Below are 25,334 nucleotides of genomic sequence, written 5' to 3' on the forward strand. Positions count from 1 at the left end.
GCCTGAAGTGGTCAATACAGTGACAAGGACAAGATTGATGAAAGGGGGGACATTCAGCCCGCAGGTACAAGTTGCCCAGCCACCGAGGGTCCCACAGGGAGCTCGAACCTATCAGCAGATGCCTCTTTTTGAAGGGTATGATGAGTACAGCCCAGACCCATTGGCATGACGGCGCCTGAGGGGGGAGGAGGACTGCACACTTGGAACAGTCCTGGAGGTAGACCAGAGGGGACCATTTGTGGAAGCAGATGTTGACGGTCATCCTACCACCTTTTTGGTTGACACTGGTGCTACCCGATCTACTGTAAGATCAGCAGTAGTTCCTAACCTACCCCTCTCGGGACAATCGACCCAAGTTGTTGGAGTAGCGAACAAGAAAATAACTAACCCATTGACAGAACCGATTCCTGTGAAAATAGGAACTTTCCGAGACCGACATCAGTTTGTGGTGTGCGACTCGAGTCCAGTCTGCCTGTTAGGAAGAGATCTATTGTGCAAGTTAAATTGTACCATCTATTGCACACCTAAGGGGGTTGAAGTACAGACGAAAGACGACGATGCCACCATTAAGGTTGCCAATCAGCACCTGTGTATAGAAATGTACCCGGCGCCGACAGTGGAAAAGCTTCCACTCGATCTGAGAGAATCTGTGTCACATGAAGTGTGGGACTTCACCTGAGAAGAGATTGGGTTGATCAAAGGGGTAGAACCAGTGAAGATTCAGGTCAAACAGAATGTAGAATTCCCTAGAACACCTCAGTACAATTTGTCACCCAAGACTATTACAGGGATTAAACCTGTAATCGAGTCTATGATCAAGCAGGGAATTCTGAAGGAGATAATGGGCAGCCCATGTAATTCACCTATCATGGGACTACAGAAACCAAGCGGGAAATTCAGGATCGTGCAAGACCTGCGAAAGGTAAACACGATAGTTGTTCCATGTTGTCCAGTGGTACCGAATCCATCAGTGATATTGTTTCAGATCCCATGTGAAGCCGAGTGGTTTACAGTGGTTGACTTATGCTAAGCATTCTTCTCGATACCACTCCATGAGGAAAGTCAATTTCTTTTTGCTTTCTGGCTGGAAAATCGTGTGTTAACGTGGTGTCGTATCCCTCAAGGGTATACAGAGAGTCCATCAATCTTTAATCAGATCTTGAAGAAGAATCTTGAGTCTCGTGTTGCCATATAACTCAGTTCTTGTGCAATATATAGATGACCTGCTCATTGCCTCAGAAACGGAAGACGCTTGCAGGATTGATACAATAGCCCTATTGAATCATTTGGCAGAGAATGGACACAATGTGTCTCCGAACAAATTGCAGTACTGTCTGAGCCAAGTACACTACTTAGGTCACAGAATTGAAAAAGGCAAGAGGAAGGTGTCACCAGACCGAATTGAGGCAATTATGAATATGGCCGTGCCTACCACTCAGCGGGAGGTCAGAATGTTCTTGAGGAAGGTTGGCTACTGTCGTCAATGGATTCCCAACTTCTCTTTTGAGGTGAAGCCCTTACAGAGGCTGACGCACAAGGATGTGAGTGATTCGGTGCCACGGGACAACGACTGTTTGATGTCGGTCTTAAGGCTGGGGGAGGCCATGTGTCGTGCCCCGGCTTTGGGAATGCCTGATTACAACAAGGCTTTCTCGTTGTTCTGTTGTGAGGGAGAAGGTTGCGCATTGTCGGTCTTGACTCAGAGTCATGGAGGTGTCCGTAGACCAGCTGCCTATTTCTCAGCTACTTTAGATCCAGTAACTTCTGCGTTGCCCGGATGTCTCAAATCTGTTGCTGCAACAGGTGTCAGCATTGAAAGATGTGAGAGTATTTTAATGGGGCATCCCTTGACTGTCTACGTACCACATTCTGTTGAATTGTTAATGACAAGGACCAAGACACAGCACCTAACGAACAACAGATTAACACGCTACGAGCAAGTCATTATTGCCGCAGAGAATGTGACTCTGAAAAGGTGTTCTGTCTTGAATCCTGCTACACTGATGCCTGTACCGAATACAGATGGTGAAGATTGTGAGGACCATGATTGTCTCGATGTGACTGAACTATGCACCAAACCGAGACCTGACATTGTCGATGAACCACTTCCTGACCCTGAAGAAATTTTCTTCGTAGATGGTCATGCCTAAGAGACAATGTTGGTCAGTTGAGGGCAGCATTTGCTGTATGTACCATCACAGAAGTTGTTGAGGCTGCTTGTTTGGAAAGAGTACACTCCGCACAGGTAGCTGAAATCATTGCCTTGACTCGTGCCTGTTTTGGCTGTTGAGCAAATTCGAATCACAGTCTACACTGACAGCCAGTATGGGTTCAGTGTGGTTCATGACTTCGGACAGTTATGGTCACAGAGGGGATTCATGACATCATCTGGTTCGCCGATTAGGAATGGGGAATATGTGAGACAGCTACTGAATGCATTACAATGTCCTAAGGAAATAGCGGTTGTAAAATGTGCAGCTCATGGGAAGGAGAATGATTTTGTCTCCTTGGGCAATAATTACGCTGATGAAGTTGCCCGTTTCTGTGCAGAGCAAGGATGTATATTTACAGGAGATTACACAGGAGAGAGCCAAGAAAGAACCAAGCTCAGCATGATTTTAGCCATGGCAGACACTTGGGAGGAACTAAAACGACTACAGGATGAGGCTACCAAACAGGAACGTAATGGATGGATCAGGTCAGGATGCGAGAAAGGAGATGTTGATGTTTGGGTTTCAAGTGATGGTCGAGCAGTGTTACCAGAAAATGTACTGATCCCAATGGCAAGATTGATACATGGTGCAGTACATCTTGGCAGAGATGCAATGGTGCGAGCGTTTAGACAAAAATGGTACAACCCGAAATTTCGTGCAGTTGCTGAAGCAGTGTGTCAGAGGTGTGTTACTTGACAACAGATGAATGCTGGAAAGAAGACTGTGGTTACTTAGAGTCACATTGGGAGGTCGGGAGGACCTTTCAATAGGATGCAGTTGGATTTAATTGAAATGCCTAAGTGTAATGGGTTGAGATCTATTCTGGTTGTGGTGTGTGTTTTTTTCACGATGGGTGGAGGCTTACCCAACACGTAGGTGTGACACTCTCACTGTAGCTAAGCTGTTATTGAGGGAGCTTATCCCGAGGTTCGGTTTTCGACCTCTTTGGAATCAGGCAGGGGGACACATTTCCACAGTGAAATCATGAAGTTGCTTTGTGCCGCATTGAACGTGGACCAGAGGCTACATTGCGGTATATTGCTTTCAAAGAGCTGTCATAATTAGAAGAAGTTACAAGTGAAAACGTTGACACAAAAGGCTGTTTTTTTCAACTAATTTTCAATTTTTCCTATATTTAACTGTTAGTTTCTATACAGAAACCTTGATGGATCTACACAAATGACCTCTTGCTGAATTCAGAAGTTTGTCTACTTTTCTAAAATATATAGCCTTCCAGGATCCATTATTGCTTTCATACCCATTTCTCCCATTAACTGGAAGGAGGTTGAAAGCACAAAAAATAGCAAAAATAGGCTATGTCCTAGAAAAATGCCAAAACTGTGTACAAAATGTTGGTTTTTTGACAAAAGTCTGTCATACCCTAAATGCTGGAAAAATGGCGATTGCAGCCCCACAAACCCTTTTTTGATACCATTTGCAGGGAAAACCCCAGATGCTTTCATTTGCAGGCATTTTTCCCCCAAAAAACAAAATTTAGCTGTATTTTGGCTAATTTCTGGGACCCCTCCAGGGGAATCCACAAACCCTGGGTACCTTTACAATCCCCATGATGTTGGAAGAAAAGGACGCACATTTGGCGTGGATACTTTATGTGGTCAAAAAGTTACAGGGACCTAAGCGCGCGCTACCCCAAATAAACAAAAAAAGGCTTAGCACGGGGGGGAAGAAGGCCTAGCAGCGAAGGGGTTAAAATCTGTGAGGTCTTCTTTGCGACCTCTGCCTAGACTAGACCGACACAATTTGAGGCGCTACATGCATGGATTAGAGCAGCGTATGACAGGAAAAGAGATAGGAGTCAGGAAAGGGTGAAGAAGTCGATCAGGGCATTCCAAGATGCGAGCTGGGATGAACTAGAGAAGAGGTGGAGTGGAAACAATTGAAGGGGATAGATTGTATCCACTAATAGAAAAGACAGGAAGCGCGCAGGCGAAGAGTGTAGAGGAAGATGATAGTGACACAGATGACAGCTTGGTAGAGAGATTGTTGTCAGAAAGACCACCTCCATTTAATCCAGAAGTCGATACCAGTAGAAGGGACTAGTGGATCACAGACCCAGTCAAATGTGAGAGTAGTAGGGAAAATCTCAACAGGAACAGAGGACATGAAAATACAGTCTCCAGTAGGTACAGAAGCAGCGGGAATTGTGAGGTTACCGGATGCTCTAACAGTACCGGTTACCATTGGACCCATAGTATCAGTATATGACCCAGAACAAGGGGAAAATGGCAGTATAGCACAGTCAACTGCAGGAGAGCGAATCAATACCGAAGGGAATGGCACAGTGAGTGAAATATCACAAGCTCCGAGACCTAAAGAATGGAGTACACCATTGCCAGCCACTGCAGACTCCTCTAGAGGACAGGTGGATGGGAGACCGGTGAGACCAAGGTCTTTGGCCGAGGCGAGATCAGATCTGAGAATGTGGGTACCACCTGCAAGGAACCAGAATGGTAGGACGACAGGGAATAGTGAGCAAGATGATTCAGGAAACAGACCAGTCTCTAGGAATATGGCAGAAGAGAGTAGGTCTCGAGACCAGAGCTGCGAGTATGATGAACGGAATGGCGCAGCTTGTCGGGAAATGTTGAGAGGTGCCATGAGGGCGAGGATGTTGGATGTAGTGAAGTTGAAAGCAGAGGTAGATGAAATAATTAATGGAAATCTGCCTTTGGACAGGATAAAAATGTATGAACAAGATGAGCTGCTACTTGTAGCAAAGGATGTGACTCGCAAAGCGAGGACTGCGCATGAGAAACTGACAGACTTGGCAAAAAGGTACAAAGTGGATTTGTCCAAAACGAAGGCATTGCACGGGAGCCATAGGTTGCAGTATAGTGATCAAGAGCTGGAAGAAAAGAGGGTCATAGGATTGAGGACACACATCAGAGATTTGATTGTAGGGATGCGTGCATGGGTCATGCTTGATAAATGGGAGGAAAGGTGGTCTACGAAGAAGAGCTCCAAAAAGACTGTAGGAGAGATGCCGCCTCTGGGTGGAGGGATGTTAGGGGTAGAGAATTACCCTTTACGAGAGGTATAAAATGGAGGATATGTGCATGTGCCTTGGAGTAGAGGTGATTTGGCTGCATTTACGAACGATTTTCCTCGGCCGAGGGAAAAGCCTGTAGAATGGCACAAACAGGTTGACCGTTTAGTTAAAATCTCAAAAGTATTGTGGATCGATTTGAACACATTGTTTGACATCGTAGTACCAGAATGATCTATGGTCAGGTTGTAAAGTTGCTGTTGAATGGCCGACTTCTGAACCAGACAGGGATTCTGTCACGAATGGTCCGTCACCTATAGTTATGAAAAAGTTTGAACAAGTGATTACATGGTTGAAGTTGAAGATCTCACCTCAGGATATTGATTGGGTTAAGATAGACCGAACTGTTCAGGAACCGAAAGAGACGTGCATGAGTATTAGGAACGACTTTTGCAAGCCTTCAAACAGTACAGTGGGCTAGACACCTTAGACCCCAAAGATATGGGACAGTTCATTTCAAAGTTTGTTTTGGGATTGAGGCCAGAGGTCAGTCTCATGATACAGCAACGTTTGATTTGTTGGCAGAACAAGCCAGTAGATGAAATTTTGCGGTATGCAAGCTACTGTAGTGACGAGGTAGATTAGAAGCACCGGAAGTTGAAAGAAAAACTGATGCTTGTCCAGATGCAAACGGCTGAGGTCTAACCTGGTGGAGGGACGCTGGGAAGAAGACAGGGAAATAATCAAGGGAATCAGAATGTGCAAGGTCAGGGAAGAGGAAAACCTGTAGACCCTAAGATGGGAATGATGGATGTGGCAACATTGAAGAAGACCACTGCGTGTCATCTTTGTCACCAGATCGGACATTGGAAACGCGAATGTCCCTTGAACCCGGCAAACCAGATGCAGCAGGAGGTAGAGGTAGTTCAGGTACCTGTGCCTGAAGTGGTCAATACAGTGACAAGGACAAGATTGATGAAAGGGGGGACATTCAGCCCGCAGGTACAAGTTGCCCAGCCACCGAGGGTCCCACAGGGAGCTCGAACCTATCAGCAGATGCCTCTTTTTGAAGGGTATGATGAGTACAGCCCAGACCCATTGGCATGACGGCGCCTGAGGGGGGAGGAGGACTGCACACTTGGAACAGTCCTGGAGGTAGACCAGAGGGGACCATTTGTGGAAGCAGATGTTGACGGTCATCCTACCACCTTTTTGGTTGACACTGGTGCTACCCGATCTACTGTAAGATCAGCAGTAGTTCCTAACCTACCCCTCTCGGGACAATCGACCCAAGTTGTTGGAGTAGCGAACAAGAAAATAACTAACCCATTGACAGAACTGATTCCTGTGAAAATAGGAACTTTCCGAGACCGACCTCAGTTTTTGGTGTGCGACTCGAGTCCAGTCTGCCTGTTAGGAAGAGATCTATTGTGCAAGTTAAATTGTACCATTTATTGCACACCTAAGGGGGTTGAAGTACAGATGAAAGACGACGATGCCACCATTAAGGTTGCCAATCAGCACCTGTGTATAGAAATGTACCCGGCGCCGACAGTGGAAAAGCTTCCACTCGATCTGAGAGAATCTGTGTCACATGAAGTGTGGGACTTCACCTGAGAAGAGATTGGGTTGATCAAAGGGGTAGAACCAGTGAAGATTCAGGTCAAACAGAATGTAGAATTCCCTAGAACACCTCAGTACAATTTGTCACCCAAGACTATTACAGGGATTAAACCTGTAATCGAGTCTATGATCAAGCAGTATGGGTTCAGTGTGGTTCATGACTTCGGACAGTTATGGTCACAGAGGGGATTCATGACATCATCTGGTTCGCCGATTAGGAATGGGGAATATGTGAGACAGCTACTGAATGCATTACAATGTCCTAAGGAAATAGCGGTTGTAAAATGTGCAGCTCATGGGAAGGAGAATGATTTTGTCTCCTTGGGCAATAATTACGCTGATGAAGTTGCCCGTTTCTGTGCAGAGCAAGGATGTATATTTACAGGAGATTACACAGGAGAGAGCCAAGAAAGAACCAAGCTCAGCATGATGTTAGCCATGGCAGACACTTGGGAGGAACTAAAACGACTACAGGATGAGGCTACCAAACAGGAACGTAATGGATGGATCAGGTCAGGATGCGAGAAAGGAGATGTTGATGTTTGGGTTTCAAGTGATGGTCGAGCAGTGTTACCAGAAAATGTACTGATCCCAATGGCAAGATTGATACATGGTGCAGTACATCTTGGCAGAGATGCAATGGTGCGAGTGTTTAGACAAAAATGGTACAACCCGAAATTTCGTGCAGTTGCTGAAGCAGTGTGTCAGAGGTGTGTTACTTGACAACAGATGAATGCTGGAAAGAAGACTGTGGTTACTTAGAGTCACATTGGGAGGTCGGGAGGACCTTTCAATAGGATGCAGTTGGATTTAATTGAAATGCCTAAGTGTAATGGGTTGAGATCTATTCTGGTTGTGGTGTGTGTTTTTTTCACGATGGGTGGAGGCTTACCCAACACGTAGGTGTGACACTCTCACTGTAGCTAAGCTGTTATTGAGGGAGCTTATCCCGAGGTTCGGTTTTCGACCTCTTTGGAATCAGGCAGGGGGACACATTTCCACAGTGAAATCATGAAGTTGCTTTGTGCCGCATTGAACGTGGACCAGAGGCTACATTGCAGCTATCGACCAGAGGTTTCTGGGATTGTGGAGCAGATTAATGGGATTTTGAAAGCTCGAATGGCAAAAGTGTGCACATCGACGTCTCTGAAGTGGCCTGATGCATTGCCCCTTGTGCTCATGAGCATCCGTAGTGTCCCAGACAGGAGAACTGGGTTGTCCCCGCATGAGATCCTGATGGGGAGGGCGATGTGATTGCCAGCAGTATCAGCTACAGCTTTGATTAACATCACTGATTACTTGATTCTCGATTACTGCAAAGGACAAGCTGATGTGGTCCGTTCTGTGTCTCAGCAGGTGCAAGCAGCAACTGTTCCAGCCTCGAGTGACCTATGCCACGACCTGTGTCCCGGGGACTGGATGCTTGTTCGTAAGCATGTGAGGAAGAGTTGTCTGGATGTTCGGTGGCGAGGCCCTTACCAGGTAATACTGGTAACGAACACAGCAGTGAAGTGCGGAGGATTGCCAAACTGGGTGCATGCCTCCCATACCCGCAGAGTTCCAGCACCCTTGGAAGAAACAGGCCCTCTTGTGAATGAAAATCCAGCTGATGTGGCAGGGCCACATGAGAGGGCAAGTCAAGCTGTAAGGGTCGCTGACGCAGCTGGTTGTGCACCGGAACAAGCTGAAGGGGGTTGCGTCAATCAGAACCCCGATTTTGACTCAGATGAAGGAGGTGTTGGTGTGGGTGGAGTAGAGTCAAATTCAGCAGAAGGAGGAAGTGGTGCACAGGGTATTCAGGGAGAGAGCAGAAATGCGACCAGAGTGGAAGAGGTTTGGCCCGTGAGTCAGAGGCGACTGAATCTGAGGTTGGCACCTGAAAGAGACCTTGTTCCGGTGTCTGAAACGTCTGAATTGGAACAAAGTGACGGAGAGCAGGCTCCAGGAGGTCCGAGAAGGTCGAGGAGAACAAGAGTGCCGTATCAGAGGTACGCTACCCCGGAGTGGACGTACGTTGTGACTGATACCAGGAGTGGTGAGCTCAGGGAGGTTGAGGTCCGTGACTGTGGTCAGCAAGATTCCTAATGTGAAAATCAATGTGGGTTTGGTGGTTACAGGACTTGAAATCAAAGGAGTGCTGACTCTCACAGTTCCCAATCCCGCACTTCTAAGTGGAGTTCGCCATCTGATATTGCACAGATTGACCTTTCCGATGTTTGGTTTTGAGCTGTCGACTCATGAAACGATAATTCTTCGTCTTGAACTTTTGCAGCATGTTTTAGAGATTCTTGGAGCTGATCTTATTTTGGACTGAGAGTGAACTTTGATGTAAATAACAGTCTACAAAGAAGATAACCTAGGCCCAAGGGGAAGAAGAATAAACATAGGGACTTTCCACAGAGACAACGAAAGAGAGCTAGGGAAGTCTTTTTGTGGACTGTGTAAATAAGGAACTGAAATTGCAAAAGGGGATTTCCAGCTTTTCGGAGTGTTGTTCGAACTGGTTAACAAGCGACACGTGGAAGAGAAAAGAGACTCTTGAGTGTTTGCTGCTGAAACCAAGAACTTTTGAGAAATTTTCCAAAGTTATGGAGGCTGGAGATACCCATCGTAGATCCAAATTAGTAGTAGGCACATTCATATGTGGAGTGATAGTTTCCATAATGATAGTAGTTGTGGTTTCTTATATAGTTCCACATGAGCAGGCAGTGGAGGTGCAAGGGACCCCTACACCCACCACTCCTAGCCAAAAGGAGGTCACCATAGGAGCTGAAAGAGCTTTACTAATCGAAGAGAGTCGTAAATTTCACATAGATTTGACTAGAGGTGATTTTAAGCTTAATGCGTACGCCAGGCTGTAATATGAGTATGTGGATGGGATGGATGCGAAAGACTGCAATGTGTGTATGCAGTTACCAGCTTCAGTGGATGAGGGTATTAGGTATCACCACCTTCCACTGACGTATGGGATTTCATGTAGTTTGTTGCTCAGTATATTTTATGAAAGAGGTCAGTTTGAGTATTTCTTTTCCAATTACGATGCAGTGCTTCCTGAGGTTCCAGCTTATAAGCATTTGAACAAGTACGATTACTATAAACAAGAAGATAGGCTTCTGAAGTATTTCATACCGTCTTTGGAACTAGATACAGCATATGCTCATAGGCACAATTTAACATGCTCATTATCAAACGTAGAAAAAAAGCTAGTGGATCAGGTATAAGATAGATACAGAAGACTAACACAGACACGAGATACAGGAAACCGTCCAGTAGATTGGACCGAGGAAGAAAGGTCTCACAGAGCGAAAGGGAGTTATGGTCCTTTAGCATTGGACAAGGAGCAGAGGGGAAAGTTGTGTGTGAGACAGTATCAGACCTATTATGAGATGGTCCCAGTGGGACAGAGTACGTGTGATCATGTTTTCACCATGGAAGATTCTGCTAAGAACTTTCTGCAAGGTGATACCAACCATATATTATGTGTGTGGAAAGAATGCTTATGTTAGATTGCCTGCAAATTGATATGGTGCATGTTATTTGGGGATTATTTTCCCAAAGATCTACCATGCGGAGGACCTGGAGCTTTTAGAAAGTGGAACGCATTCGAGAGTGAAAAGAGCTGAGAGTGCAGGAGCAGTGATTGGAGATGTGTTTGGAGCTATAATACCACGTTTGGGAGTTATTATGGAGAGATGTTGTCGATAAGGACTATGGTTTTGCAGAGCCGCCTTGCTTTAGATGTTTTACTAGCAAAAGAGGGCGGGGTCTGTAAATTATTGAAAGTTCAAGAGTGCTGTATTTATATACCAGACAATAGCAAAGATCTTGAGAAATATATAAGTAACATCACTATGATTCATCGTGAGAAAGAGGATTTGACTGAAGAAGGTGTTTGGGAAAAGGTTGGTGAAGGATTCAGTCAGGTGGGAAGTTGGTTCGCAAATCTGGGGAGAGGTTTTCTGGGCTATGTGTTGAGACCTCTCATCATTATTGTGGTCTGTGTGGTTTGTTTGTGGGGATTTGTCAGAGCCTATAAGTAGTATAAAGGAAACAGAGTCGAAAGAGCTCTTAGGGAGATGAGAATGGGCAGACTGCAGGACAGTCAATATCAGAACCTCAAGAATTTGGAGGGACTCCGACGGGGGAGAATGGCAACAAGTTCTGTTTAGGTCGGTTCTTTCTCCAAGGAAGTTGTGTAAAGGTGTGATGACACTAGTCATCAAAGGGGGGACCTGATAGAGTGCCATGTTATTCTGAAATCGTAGGGGTGCATCATAACCACAGGTAGTCCGCACCCATATATTTAGAGGAAATATATTAACGTGTGGGTTTTAGAAATGTAGTACTAAAGTAGCATATAATAGTGTGAATAGAAGTGTAATCATGTCAATTATGAAGATCAATGCAGTGTTTAATCGAAAGTGTATTTTAGATGATGCATAATGAATTAGTTCATGTATAAGGTGATGCATTAGGTTTAAACGTGCACCATATTAAAGTCTGCACGTGTAGTTTTGCTTATCCATGTATGGAGAGAGTAATGAAATCAATGCTTTTAATGTGATTTTAGAAATGTGTGTTTAAATTGTGTAAAGGCCTGATCGTATATACGTTTAAGAGAAAGGCCTATTCCTTCTTATGTTCGCTAAATATAGTAGGCCAAAAATTGTTTCCCTTGGAAAGGCTCTGGGTTTTAGAAAAGTCAGCAGATCTCAGAGAGTGGAAAGTTTCACGTTCCCATGTTTCTGTTGCAGGTGCAAGGACACCTAGCTCGTTAGGACGACTAACACTTTGTTTTAGGAGTTAGGATGGTAGGAGAAGCAACCATGGGAGTACACCGGAATACAGATATGATACTTTCAGCGGAGAAGGTGCCTGAGACCCAAGGTCACTCCAACGGTCTTTGGATGAAGTAAGAGTTTTGATGGAAAAATACAGAAGGAAGACCTGGCCGAAGAGGTGTGACGAAGGAGTGTTCTACTATTTTGTGATTTTGAATTAGGGACAGTGCCCCGAGGATTGAGCAGTCGAGGATTAGATGGGAAGCTAGAAGGAGCATCTTAGAACGAGCTCTATAGCTTTGGCTAGTGATCTAAGCAAAGTCAGTGAACTTCTCAGGAAGTCTTCACTACTGACACCTTTCCTCTCTTGCCTGGGAATAATGCTAAGTAGGGATGTCACTTTAGAGATAGTGTAGGGACAGATTGATTATTTTTTTCTTTTAGGTTAATGACTTCTAACATAGAGATTGGAGCAGTTATTGGTTGCCTAATGCTTCTAGAGTTAACTATTCTCCTTATTCTGAGTCGGATGAGACTCCTGCGTAGGATATTCTTTGTATTAGTGCCCATTTATTTCCTTAACCTCGTGATGAGGTGTCTGTATGTGCAACTATTTTTGGCTTTGTAATAAACCGCAAAATTCGAAATTCGGAGTCAGTGATTTTTGGAGTATAACTTGAAGTTATCGGCTATATTGAGAAATTTGATGTTCTTCCCTTCACACTATTCAGCAGGTACAAAGGTTCAGTCGACCTGAGGATTCTTAGAGATGGTAAGATACGATAAGATAAGAATCCAGCTTTATCAATTCCCACAACAGCTTTTCTTTGCTGCTCAGAAAATAAAGTCTAAACCACAGATCAATTACTAATGGGGAAACAGGTCATTTTTAATGACTTTACAGCTAAAAAGGGGGGAGTGAGAAAGTCATACATACAGCTAGGGGAGTGTGAACGGGTATGCTTGAACAGTCACAATGTACCGTGTGGTCCTATCTTATAGTTGCATCTCTACATTGCCCGTCTCGATGTTGTGGCACTTCCTCCTTCTGTGCTCTCACAATGTCGCTTTCAGTGCTGTGGCTACTCACTTGCAAAAGTCCCCATCTTCTCCTCTCAAAATCTCAAATGTGCAGTACTCTCTTTCTGTGAGCGATGTAGTTAGTCTGCAGAGCACAAACAGAGCCACTAGAGCCAGCATCTTGACCTGTTGGAATAGATACAGGAGAAATGAGACCACTGGAACTGAGATCTATGGGAGCAAAACTCTGTGGACTGCTCGTTACTATTAATCTCTGACACATTCACCACAGTCATTATCTCTAGGCTCTAATAACAAATATGTATTTATGCTTCAAGCACGAAACCCCCAGTTAGTTTAATCGTATGTCCCATCCTGCCAGGTTTTCCTTTTTAAAAAAACGTCTGTGTTAGATACAGCTTCAGCTGTGCGAGTCAGCCTCAGGTTATAAAAACAAATACATATATACAACAAGCATTTGCAATGCAATAGGTCTTGCATTTGCGAAAGTTTAAGCTATTGGTATTGTAAATGACAATGCCTTTTATTTATCTGTTTTGATAATTAACAAAAATATAAGGCATTGTCATTTACAATGCCAATAGCTCAAACTCTTGTAAATGCGAGACAAATTTCACTTCAAATAAGCGGCCGTCATTGTCCCCAGCTGCTTGGCAAGTGATAGCGCGCATGGCGACTGAATGTAGTAGGAAAGCATGTCGTGTCAGCAGTAGGAGAAACTCATGAAAGAAAATAGTGCTTACAGACTAAATAAAACATACCGTTTAACAATAGAAGCAAAAGGGCCAGTCCTCATGGGCAGTTACAAATGAAGACAAGGCGGTACTGAGAAGGGACTAACAAGCCTATTAAAGAATCAGAAACCAGCATTTACAAAGGACAATGACACAAGCCAACATAAAATATGGGTGGGGAGTGGGTGGAGCTTCAAGTCTATATTAGAATACAGCTTGCCTCGCAGAGCAGCGCATGCGCTGCCCAGGTTCGACCTAAAAATACATAGAGGAGCTTAGGGCCAGCACTCGCAATTCATTGCTCTGTTCAACTGTCATTCATATTTTGCTTCTGCCTACCAGAACTTACAGCATGGGGCAATAGGTTAGTCCACTTCAGCCATTGACCTCTTGCAATGTGAGTGAGGGAATTATCCTGACCAGGTGTGCACATCATGTCAGTGCCATGTCTAGGGGGCCAATACATTACTTTGCCAATGCTTTCTTCTTCACACTCTTTATGCTTTATTGACCTTCGTGTTTAAATTGTGTCTTCAGGTGCCAGTAATTCAAATCCAATTAGCACAATTTCTTTGAGCCCATAAGAGTTGTATTTTTCCTGTGATGAGCATTAAACCTTAAAAGGGTTTCTATACCTGTTTTTAGTACATCTGTCAGCTGGGAAACGACATACTGTTGGACTGTTGGATTCAATCTTTATGTGATGGTTACTTAAAAATATATATATATATTGAAAGTATATAGCAGCCATATTAAGATGGAGGAATGCTTTTTTTTATTGTCCTTTTTTATTTTTGTGACACGATAGGATTAAAAATAAAATAAAAATGTAACCATCACACCTGTTTACCAAAGCCAGACATATTGGCTTGCCGCTGCTTGTTCCCTCTTCGATTTTTACGTGATGGCTCATTTGGATGGTATCCTCATAAAAGGCACTCTTCAAACTGCAAATCTGGTGCTCACAAGGCTTTCTTGGTGACTGCTCCAACAGATGGGAGAAACATCTATCTGCTTCCTCATCTCGTAGTCTCTATGAGGTCAATTATTATTTTCTCTTGGGTCCTAGCTGGTGGTAGCATACTGGTAGTTTTAAGGTGAAATAGACCCATTTGGGGTGTGCCTACTGCCCCTCTGTGTATCTTAAGTCCAGTGACCTCTAGGGGCTAGGACTTCTTTTGTGTTTATTTCTTTTCATTTTTTTTTCTGCAGTTATCCTTTTTGCAGTAACATTATTAAGGATTGCAAATAATGGATGTTGTTTGAATAGAAAAGGGTTAGCAACCATCTCCTGTACACCTCCTATTAGGGTACCTCATAGCGGATAACAAACATCTTTTTACGCAAACCATTAATACAATACAGAAGCTGCCCACAGAAATAACAAGGCCATCACATTCTTCACTTCTTTCTAAGTGCCTGCCTGACGGGGATACAGATTGGTGCACAGACTATTACCCCTGAGGCTACTTGTGTGGCAGCCTGTGCTGCATTGCATGCTGGGTGCAGGACAAGCTTCCCCTTGACAAGAAATAGATAACGCGTCAGAACCGTTTGAAGTTGACATTTCAAGCTTTTAAGATACACAGTGACTGCAGTCCATCTACCTTGGACTGGACGTAAGACTTTGAGGCTCCCTTCACATCAGTGAAGGTTCTTACCTTGACCAGACCTCTGTGGACTTTGCCATGGACCATTCCTAAACCTGAAGCTGATTCTTCATTAAACTGGGACAAATCGACTGATTTCGAGGTAGGCAGCCAGGGTGCTCTGTCAAAAATGTGACAGAGTCCCCTGTGCGCCCACTCAACTATGAGTTGGGAAGACTATCAGTTTTCCAAAGGAGTTGACTTCCCCACTGACTCTGCCATTGGAAATCTGACTCTAATGGCCAACGGAGAAGGGTCTATCGAAATAAGGGCATCAGACTGCCGACCCTATTTAGTGCGGAAGGTGTGGTGTCCTTTCTCTGTTGGTCAACAGCACGTAAAACCTGGTGATCATGTACAGAAAAAAACAGTAGTCTCCACACCCTGAAGAAATTCCAGTGTGTGAGGGCCAGTATGTTTCAGAAAAACTCTCACTTTGTTAGTTTGGTTCAGAGAAACAAAAAAGTGTGTTGCACTGAGAACCAAGAAGCTGTTTTTCCCATTCACTAGAGATTGGAGGAGAGCATCCAAATATCAACTTGCAAGTGGCATGAGCAGTGATTCAGACAAGCCTACTCTCCATGTAGCAAAATCTACTTGCTTTGGCTGTTATGGGACTTCCCCCAATTTGCCTTTTACTTGTGGCTGCTAGAGTCTGCCTGTGGTGACACTGGGCATAGGCTTATCACTATCTTCAGTGGCGTAGGTACTGGAAGAGGTGTCCCAAACCCTACTTGGAAGTCCACTGATTCTGCAATGCTATGAGGAGGTATTGCACCTGACTGTCTTGTTTTTTTTCAGATATAAAGGTGGAGGAAGAACCTTGTGTGTGGACCATTTTTGGGCTCCACTTCCAATTTTCCACCGATTTAGAGCCCTGCCTGACCCCTTAATTGTCATGATCTGCACTTTATGGACATTGATCTACTAACCAAGTGTCAGTTGTACCTTTGGGTTGAGAGACAGCCACCCATTAAAATTACTGAGAAAACCACAATCCACACCACCGATGAGAAAAAGTCAGTGCAAAGTTGGGTGCAAATTCTTCAACATGAAGACTGGAGAGATTGATACTAATGTGCTAACATCTTGAGTATTTGAACACGTTAGTTATTTTATGTTTTAGCTATAACTTTCCTAACAAATCAGTTGGTGATTGCAAACAGTATAGTAAGGGTCTCAAGATTTTAATGGGCACACCAGATATTGAGTTTCCCACCTGTAGGAAAATATCAGTACTTTGTCTCAATTCAATTCAAATCTTTATGCGATCTATGTACAAACAGATCATAAAAGTACAATTTCATTGGTTAGGTCACAATAAATAATATATATAAAACCAAAGACATTTAAAAAAATAAAATTAAAAAAACTTATTTAGCCTTTTGTTAGTTAAAACCAAGATGGTCTGTACAATTTGATCCGTGAATGCTAAAAATTTATAGCAACGAGCACATCACCCTTCCCTTTCTCCAGCAAGCCCACAAGAAGGATGCTACCATAAAACAGACGTGGGGATTAGGAAGAGCTTTTAAAAAATACAGTGCCACCCTGCATTGCGAGAAATGTTGTCGCCTTAAGATTGGGAGGAGAAACCTCTCTCTTTCAGTGTGATAAAGCCTGCAAAACAATACTAGGTGTAGGTCAGACTGGGGAGAACAGTTGTCATACGGGCAGAGGCCCAAATCTGCATGCTTATACCTCTTCTCTGGGAACCCGAACATCAGGGGAATCAGGTTCAGGCAAAAGCGTAACAGAATAAATCTGTGTTGAGCTACAGTAACATGGGAAAGGTAACAATAGCCTTCCTCCAGTCTTGGCGGAATTAGATTGTAGACTGCAAGCGCCTGTAAATGCCTGTTCTTTTCCCTGCTGTCGCAATTAGCCTTCCGTAGATAACGATCAATTATTTTACATTTAGAGACCTTGCTGCATAATGAGGGGTCCCTAAAAAGTTCTCCCTGCCCTATTGCATTTAGTTCCACCTCCACATATCTAAGCCATCCAATCCTGCTATGTCTCTTGAGCCCCAAGCAATCACCAATTATGCGTTGGGTTAGTTTGACAATTGTCCTTCGCCAAATTGAAAGCCACAGCAGGATGGGCGCCATTCTAATAGAGTCAACCAAGAAGGGGAGGTCCAATTCGAGATGCAGGATATAATTGGATGTTGAGGATGGCAGCGAAACCCTTGACTTAAAAAAAAGTATCTTCCACTTTCTGCATTTGATCGATTTGTGCCATTCCCCAAACTCCGGCCCCATAGGTTGCTGCCGCTTTTGTTTTGGCTTGGTAGATCTTTTTAATTGTTTCCAAAGGAATCGCTCCTAATTTCTTAGCGAACCCCTTTATGGCTTGAAGACCTCTGTCCATGCCCAATGCTATTGCTGCGACCAGTTTGTTCCAGGAGTGCTTACTATCAAACAGGATCCCCAGGTATGGGAAGGAGTCAACCACCTCAATTTTCTTTGAGCCTAGATGGAAATATGGCGCCTTTGCGCCTCTAGGGGCTCCCACTATGATAATGAACGATTTAGATTCGTTCACTCTAAGGTCTAGTGAGGCCATAATGAAGAGTATGAGGATATAAGGTTCTAGAGAGCTACCCCTGTTCTGGTGATTAGGACCGCATTGTCTGCGTATGCCAATATTGGGAGAGAGATGTTATCAAAATTTGGCACATCTAGAGAGGCCAGACAGGGCCGCCTCCACCCCGTTAGAATAGATGGAAACAGGAACAGGGCAAGGACACAGCCCTGTCTGACACACTTTTCGATCTTAAATGCCTGTGTGCATTCCCCGCTTCTGCCATACCGCACAGAGGCAGTGGCATTAGCAAACAGCTGGCGATTAAAGCGGATGATCAGGGAATCGATCCCCATGCCCTCTATCATGAACCATAACTTAGAGTGAGACACACAATCAAAGGCCGCTAACTAATCCATGAAGGCCATGTATAACCTCCCATCTTTGGCCTTCGTGTATTTGTCTATGCAAAGCGAGAGGTTCAGACATTGATCCACTGTCCCATGCCTCTGCGAAAGCCATATTGGGCCTGCATTAAAATATTGCGTTCCTGGGCCCATTCCTCCAATCTGGCTAGCAACAGTCAACCCATGAGTTTAGCTGTTGTGTCCAAAAGGGAGATGGGCCTGTAATTCCTAGGGCTGGCCCTATCTCCCTTTTTGAATATTGGGACTATGACACTGTGGTTCCAAGATGGTGGCGGGCCCTCTATTGCTATGCAATTAAAAACATTTGTTATTAGAGGCACCCACAGGTCAAGATCGGTCTGGAAGAGGTCTATTGGGACCCCGTCTAGTCCCGGGGCTTTCCCTTGAACACACGCTTCCAATCCTTTTTTCACTTCATGCAGTGAAAATGACAGGAATCTTTGGGCGAGAGGCAGTTGATCGGTTTGAGGGAGGTCATGGGGAGTTTGCAATGCAAAAATACTTTCGAAATGCCCTATCCAAGCAGCTTCCTCTACATGGGTATCCAAAGAGCGTCTTTAAAATAAGGGACATTTATGACCTTCCAAAACTCCCTACTGTCGCATGAGTTTGTGGCTTGTTCCAAATCATCCCAGGCCTTTCCCCTTAATTCCTTCACACATGTACTTCTCGCCTTCTTATAATCCTTTCTGAGTGCACTTATCAGTGCCGGCATTCTAGGTTGCATTTTTAAGGCACTATCAAGGGCTCTTTTTGCTAGTGAGCATGTTGAATCGAACCAGCAACAAAATGGAGGGCCATTTACTGGTTTTTGTCTAATGAGTGCAGTTTAATTTTATTAATAAGGTTTTAAACTAGAAAACTAGAAGGGGGGGGAGAGGCATGCTCGGACAAGCAATCTAAAATGTCCCCCCTCACTTGGGATAATATAGCAGGTACCAAGTTCTTTTTCACTGCCTGAGCCCACTTCATTTGATAGCCATTGTTTCTAGATATTGTGAAATTATTCACTAGCGATTGATGTCTCTTCGCTTTATGCGGGGTGCTTAACTGGACTAATAAAATTGTTTGATCGCTATGACAGGTAAATGTATTGCTAAGGTGGTCAACTCTGTCTTGTATTGAGGAAGAAGCTAAATGAAATCAATCATAGATTCTGAATTACTTCTCCTGAATGTATGCTCTATTTGACCTGATTTACGGCTATTAAGTACAGTCAGATGCCTTGTGTATAGTAGCCTATTAAGCATATCACCGTAGTCGCTATGCGTGAAGTCTGATAGTGGGTTGCCTTACGGGTCGACCATCCCACACACGCTAACCTCCTTATGCTTACATAAATGGGTATTGAAATCCCCCAGCCATATTATGCTTGGAAGGCCCTTCTGTAATCGTGAATTAATTAATCGGAGTTCGTAATTCAACCACATGTTTCATGTTACTCCCGAAGTGATTATTATAAAAATGTATTAATAACCAGTGGCCTTCTTTTGAGAACTCCAATTGGAGGATCTGGAAGTAGTTGTTCTGAGGACCCACCTGTTTTACCTGTGCCGACAGTGTGTTAGACGCTAAGGTTAGTAAGCCACCCTTAGCTCTGCCTGATGCCGAGGGCACTGCTGGTGTATGATAAGTCCTAAATTCTGAAAAGAAAACTGGGTCCTCAGCCCATGTTTCTTGAAGACATATAATGTCTCTCGTTTGCCAATGGTTAAGCCACTCTGCGTTTCCAACTTTTGAAGCAATTCCTGCCACATTCCATGTGACTAAGCCTATCTTACTCCTGTCCCCTATTTCCAGGGATGAACTAGACAAGGCAGTAGCCTGCATAATGGGCTACGAATTGGCCGATATTAAGGGTGATGGATATGTAGCTATTAATGGTCAGTTGAAAGCTTCCATATCAGTAAGGGCAGCAAATCTATTAAAAAGACCTACCCCCGGTGCGATATTTGGGCACTCTAAGTGACGTGGCGTGAAATGGCCTGGCCTTAGCCTACCCCTCTGTTCAGGACCTGCAGTTGGGCCCCGTTTGTAAAAATACTCCAGGGCTAGATGGATGATATGTGTGTTCCTGGAACAAAATCTTTGAAGATTTCTACGGAGGTAAGTGCTAGTGAAAGGGTTGTTAACATTTATCACTACACAATCCCAGATTAAAGATTTCCTTAAATTTCCCACACACCTTACCCTTCTGGCCATAATTATTTTATTTGCTTTCTGATGATTCCCCATTCCCCAGTCCATAGGCTGGTTTGAAAGTCAGTGCAGACATTGATCCATTAACTGTGCAGTAGATTCCTGCTGATTGTCCCGCAGAAGAGGAACGTTGGCCAAAACCAGCACTAAAGGGGAGGCCGCTGGTGGAAGGTGGAGCCATTGATGTGAATTATAATCAGCCGTTGGTGCAAATAATAAAACAAAGATATTTTGAAAAAAGACTGTCCTTTTTTCAAAATATCTTTGTTTTATTATTATGTATTGTATATGTTTTTTTAATAAATAACATGGAAAAGTGTTTTTAACTGATATGGATGAATAATGAAGAATGCACTGGTTAATAAAATAGGTAAACATCTTATTCCTTTGCGTCTGTGTAGTTGTTTCGTTTGACTGTGTAATCACAAAGCATTGAATTACTTTATTGTAAATTTGGTAACCTGCATAAGACTCTATCGCACACTTAGTCCCTTTTTCTCACGTTGAGAAAAGAGAGGCCCAGGAGGAGATAATCTCTTCCTAATCAAATCAACAGGAGAAAGAAACTTTTGTTTTTTTGAGTCCTTTGCTCACTGTGCCACTGGATTCAAGCTAGCCTGGCTGAGAAGGGTGACATATCCTGAAGCCAGTCCCAGGATGCTTGTTTCCGGTCCAGGGAGGACTTGGCCTGGCAGTTCGGTCTGGACTGTTCCCATGGGGCACAGGGTCAAGACTGATTTGCATATGGCTGGGTCCAAACTGGGGTGGCGTAGAGGGCAAAAGAACTATGGATTTAACCCAGATCTTTTGACTGGGGGATAATGTTTGCATTGTCAGCATTCCGTCCATCATTTGTTTGCTGTAACACTTTTTGCCCTAAGTGGGATGGGTATGCCCAGACGTGGGTCCCTTGCTCACTGTGCCACTGGATTCAAGCTAGCCTGGCTGAAGAAGGGTGACATACCCTGAAACCGGTCCCAGGATGCTTGTTTCCGGTCCAGGGAGGACCTGGCCTGATGGCTCGGTCTGGAATGTTCCCAGGGGGCACAGGGTCAAGACTGATTTGCATATGGCTGGGTCCAAACTGGGGTGGCGTAGTGGGCAAAAGAACAATGGATTTAACCCAGATCTTTTGACTGGGCTAGAATGTTTGCATTGTCAGCATTCCGTCCATCATTTGTTTGCTGTAACACTTTTTCCCTAAGTGGGATGGGTATGCCCAGAAGTGGATCCCTTGCTCACTTTGCCACTGGATTCAAGCTAGCCTGGCTGAAGAAGGGTGACATACCCTGAAGCCTGTCCCAGGATGCTTGTTTCCGGTCCAGGGAGGACCTGGCCTCGCAGTTCGGTCTGGACTGTTCCCATGGGGTACAGGGTCAAGACTGATTTGCATATGGCTGGGTGCAAACTGGGATGGCGTAGTGGGCAAAAGAACGATGGATTTTTGCATTGTTAGCATTCCGTCCATCATTTGCTTGCTGTAACACTCAGTTGCATAACTAGGCTTCTCACCTGATGGAATAAAAGTGGTATGCGGGGAGACGCACTGCTCTGCGGAGGAGTTGGCTGTATCGGTGAAGCTGGATTGCCCGATTCAAGAAATCTCATAATAATCAGTAAGCATTTGACATAGGTCTGCACCCACTGTTGTCGAGGCTACATCATTAGCTACTCGAAGCTGTGATCATCATATGCATCGTTATAAGCGTATTGATCTTCAAAAGCTTCATAACATCTTGCCTTCACCTCTTGTCTATCCTGGAAAGAAACATTTTCTTGCAGATACTCATTATTATTCTCATCTTGGCATTTTAAGAGAAGGTGAGATGGGCAGTATGTGGGGTGGTCAAATGGGCTGTCACCCTCATCAGATGCCTTCATTTCGAGTAGATGTGTGGGTGGTAGAGACAAGACTATACTTGGAGAAGTCTGTCTGGATGGAAATTGAAATATTATTTCCTGTAGCTTCAGATGGCCTTTTAATGGGCCTACTGAAGGAGCTGATTCGGTTTTTCTATATTTTAAGAAAATTTGAGGCTCTAGTGTTATTTCCTGTCAGTGGTGTTGTTATCGATGGCAGTGGCGCTGAACTAGTTGACAAGATTGACGACTATTCCGTCGACATCACCGGTGTGACTCTCGATGACGAAATTTTCATAATCTCAGGTGATGGTCTAGCTGATAGTCTTTTAGTCAATGCAAGCTTCATGGGTGAAGGGTTTTTCAACGTCTTATTTATGTCTGAGGAGAAAGCTTCTCTGCAAGACAGAGTTGAGGGGCTCAGTCCTAACCTGGGTTCGTTTTCTCACAGAAACAGTAGATAGTGAAGAATCCTTTCTTTGAGGTTTTTCAACCTCTGAAGAGGGACTCTTTTCAGAGTGTTTTTTCCTCTGCTTTTGTGAATTAATTTTTGTATAGCTCCACAGAAGAGTCTTTTTCCTTATGTTGTTTCCTTTCCCTTTTTTGGATCTTTTTGCGAGGAGAGGATGTTTCTCTCCTTCATCTCCACATACTGAATAATGTATTGCCTACGGTGCGAGGACTCAGAACGCTGCCCTGTTTGAGAGTGGACTTATCAAGGTCCCATATGTTTGGATGAAAATTGAGCCCCTAAAAGATTATTGCGTGATTCAGGATACGTCAAGGCTTTTTAATGCTTGTAGCGGCTGCTACTGGGGCGCATCATTGACTCAGATTATTGGATACATACATAGTGATTTTTAATCTATTGGAATTTAAGAACACTTTCTATGAATTAGATGAAACAGAATTAATTCCGAGAATTTCGAGTGAAGCCTTGAGAAAGTCCAGGAGGACGAAACACGCGTCAGCTGCTGCAATGGAATGAATTAAAAGATCAAAGTGACCTGATTCATCAATTGTTGTGAACTTCTTTTAAGGAAAATCTTAAGATTGGCTGGATCTCAGATTACTGTCCAAGGATAAGAGTAACGATTGAGTGGTGTGCTTCGGTGTATTTGTTGAATTATGTATTGCCTTGATTTTCTGTAGCCAAACGATAAGTCTGGCTTTCTATCTTTCAAAGTCTTAGCAGAAAACGAACAAAAATATTGACAATACAATAGGCTTATGTTGAGGATGAAGGCAATATATAGGCAATCGTAATGGAGATATTAAGAGAATACCCTTAGTTTTCCCTTAAGATTTACAATGCCAACAAGACCTTTTTTAGAGCTCTATAACATACTTTTTCTGTAGGAATTCTACAGCTAAGATGTTACCTTAGAGAAGTTGACAGCTGGAGATCAATGACAAGTCAACAGATGTAGAATCTCACATGTAATAACAACGAACTGAGAAGAGCCCAGGGAAACGTCCTTCCCACAACGTGCGGTAACAAATCTGAGTTATAGTAGCCCTTGACGGTAAGGGTGCTTCAGTAGCTGCATCCTAATTGGCTTAAGTTTAGTTCTTTTTAAAAGGATGTGAATTTGTTTACAAAGACACTTGTTTAGGACTGCTGTGCAATGCTTTCATTTATACTGCTGGGTATAATTACTGCCGAACTGCCACCTTGACGACAGGGAAGATTCAAACATGTAAATTAATTAAAGATTCACAACTGGAGATTGAGACAGGTCTGTACATACAGCGGTCACTTAACTCTCCACTCCTAAAGATGAGGTTGATTATAGCTCCATAACAAGTATCTGGGAAACAACCTGTTGAGGTTACACAAAAGGAATAACAGTAAAAGTACGACCACACATTAATTCGCACTGTGATATGTGAGAAAGTGATTTGTTGTGAGTAGGGGGGCTGGTATTAGGGTCCACCACAATTGATAAAGTCACTATCTTGTTAGCTCCAGTTAAAGGTCTCAGTAATTTAAACCAAAGCTCAGTCTCAGGTAGTTGTGGCACAGAGCAGACAGGCCTAACAGAGAAAATGTGTGAGGCACTTAGAAATATAAAAACAGTTAAAAAGTCAAAAACATAAACAATAAAAATCCCACTCCAATTCAAAAAACAACTGAAAGTTGTAATGAACAAAAATGACATTAAAACAACAAAAATCCAATATGGGGACCCAGGGATATGATTTTTTAAGGATTTAAGTAAAAACAGCATTTAAGTAAAAACAGCACCAAAAAGCACAAACCACCAGTTAAGGTCTATGGTCGCTATAGGCTGGGAACTAGGCACAAGTTCAGGCAAACTGTGATAGAGCATGGGTCAGATACAACAACCAGGTTCATCACAGAGGTTTTTACCGTGGGACCTAATCTTTTTTTTTGGAAGTCAAAATCTTTCAGCGGGGCAAGGCAGCAGGCTGTATCTGAGGATGTTCTTATGAAGTAAGAAAGGCGCTGGACAACGTCCCGCTGAAGCCTCTGGTTTTAGCAGGAAAAGTTTAGAGTGGGAGAAACTCAAATTTTATACTCAGGAAAGCTCTATAACCGGCTGGATACTTTTAAGCCTTTGTCGGTCCATATTTTTACTTAGGGACTTAGTCTCTCTTTTGTGTGACAGTCAGTTCCATGAGGCCAGATACCTTCTCGCAGAGGGCCTGCTGAACTAGCTTGGCTGCTGCGGAGAAGTTGTATGCAAGGGAAACCTGATTCTTTAGCCCAGCAAAGTTGCACCGTGGGCAGGTATGCTGAGGAGGTTTGTCACAGCCCTTCAAAGATCTAGTGTTGTGTAGTTCCTAAAAATACATAGGATCTGCGTGTTTGTTGGACAACATAAACTGAGGGATTGGTGTCTAGACTGATTCTGGACACCCCACAGGATATGACAGCCTATATGTTAGACCTGGCACCTTGGCGTGAGTCTCCCTTCCTCTTTTTGTCGCTGTGCCTCATGTGTTTTTATGGTGTTGGCCGCTCAGCGCGCTGTGCCACTGCCAACCAGTGTCGCGGTGCGAGTGCTCCCTATGTAAATTGTATATGTTGGTTGGATTCCATGATTGGATTGTTTGATTTACTGTCCGACCCCAGTAAAGTGCGCCAGGGGCGCCAGGGCATGTAAATGCGAACACCACTGGTGGGCTTGCAGCACTGGTTGTGCCACCCACAGAAGCGGCCGGTAAAATATGTCCAAGGTCTGCCATCGCAGAACCTGCGTGCAGTCTGGTACTGACATGCTGACTGGCAAGTGCCCACACTTGCCG

At 44.0% G+C, this 25,334-nt stretch overlaps 1 protein-coding gene across 2 annotated transcripts in view; it reads right to left on the reverse strand.

Moving 5' to 3' along the window:
• The window catches only part of LOC146785172 (phosphatidylethanolamine-binding protein 4-like), a 263,014-nt gene that overhangs the window by 223,176 nt on the left and 14,504 nt on the right, over positions 1 to 25,334 (reverse strand). For both annotated transcript variants that reach the window (XM_085636252.1, XM_085636253.1), the window contains exon 2: positions 12,715 to 12,830. In XM_085636252.1, coding sequence (XP_085492378.1) covers positions 12,715 to 12,830 — 116 coding nt within the window. The remainder of the gene's footprint in view (positions 1 to 12,714; positions 12,831 to 25,334) is intronic.

Source organism: Triturus cristatus, chromosome 11 (assembly GCF_964204655.1).
Source record: "Triturus cristatus chromosome 11, aTriCri1.1, whole genome shotgun sequence".
NCBI lineage: Eukaryota > Metazoa > Chordata > Amphibia > Caudata > Salamandridae > Triturus > Triturus cristatus.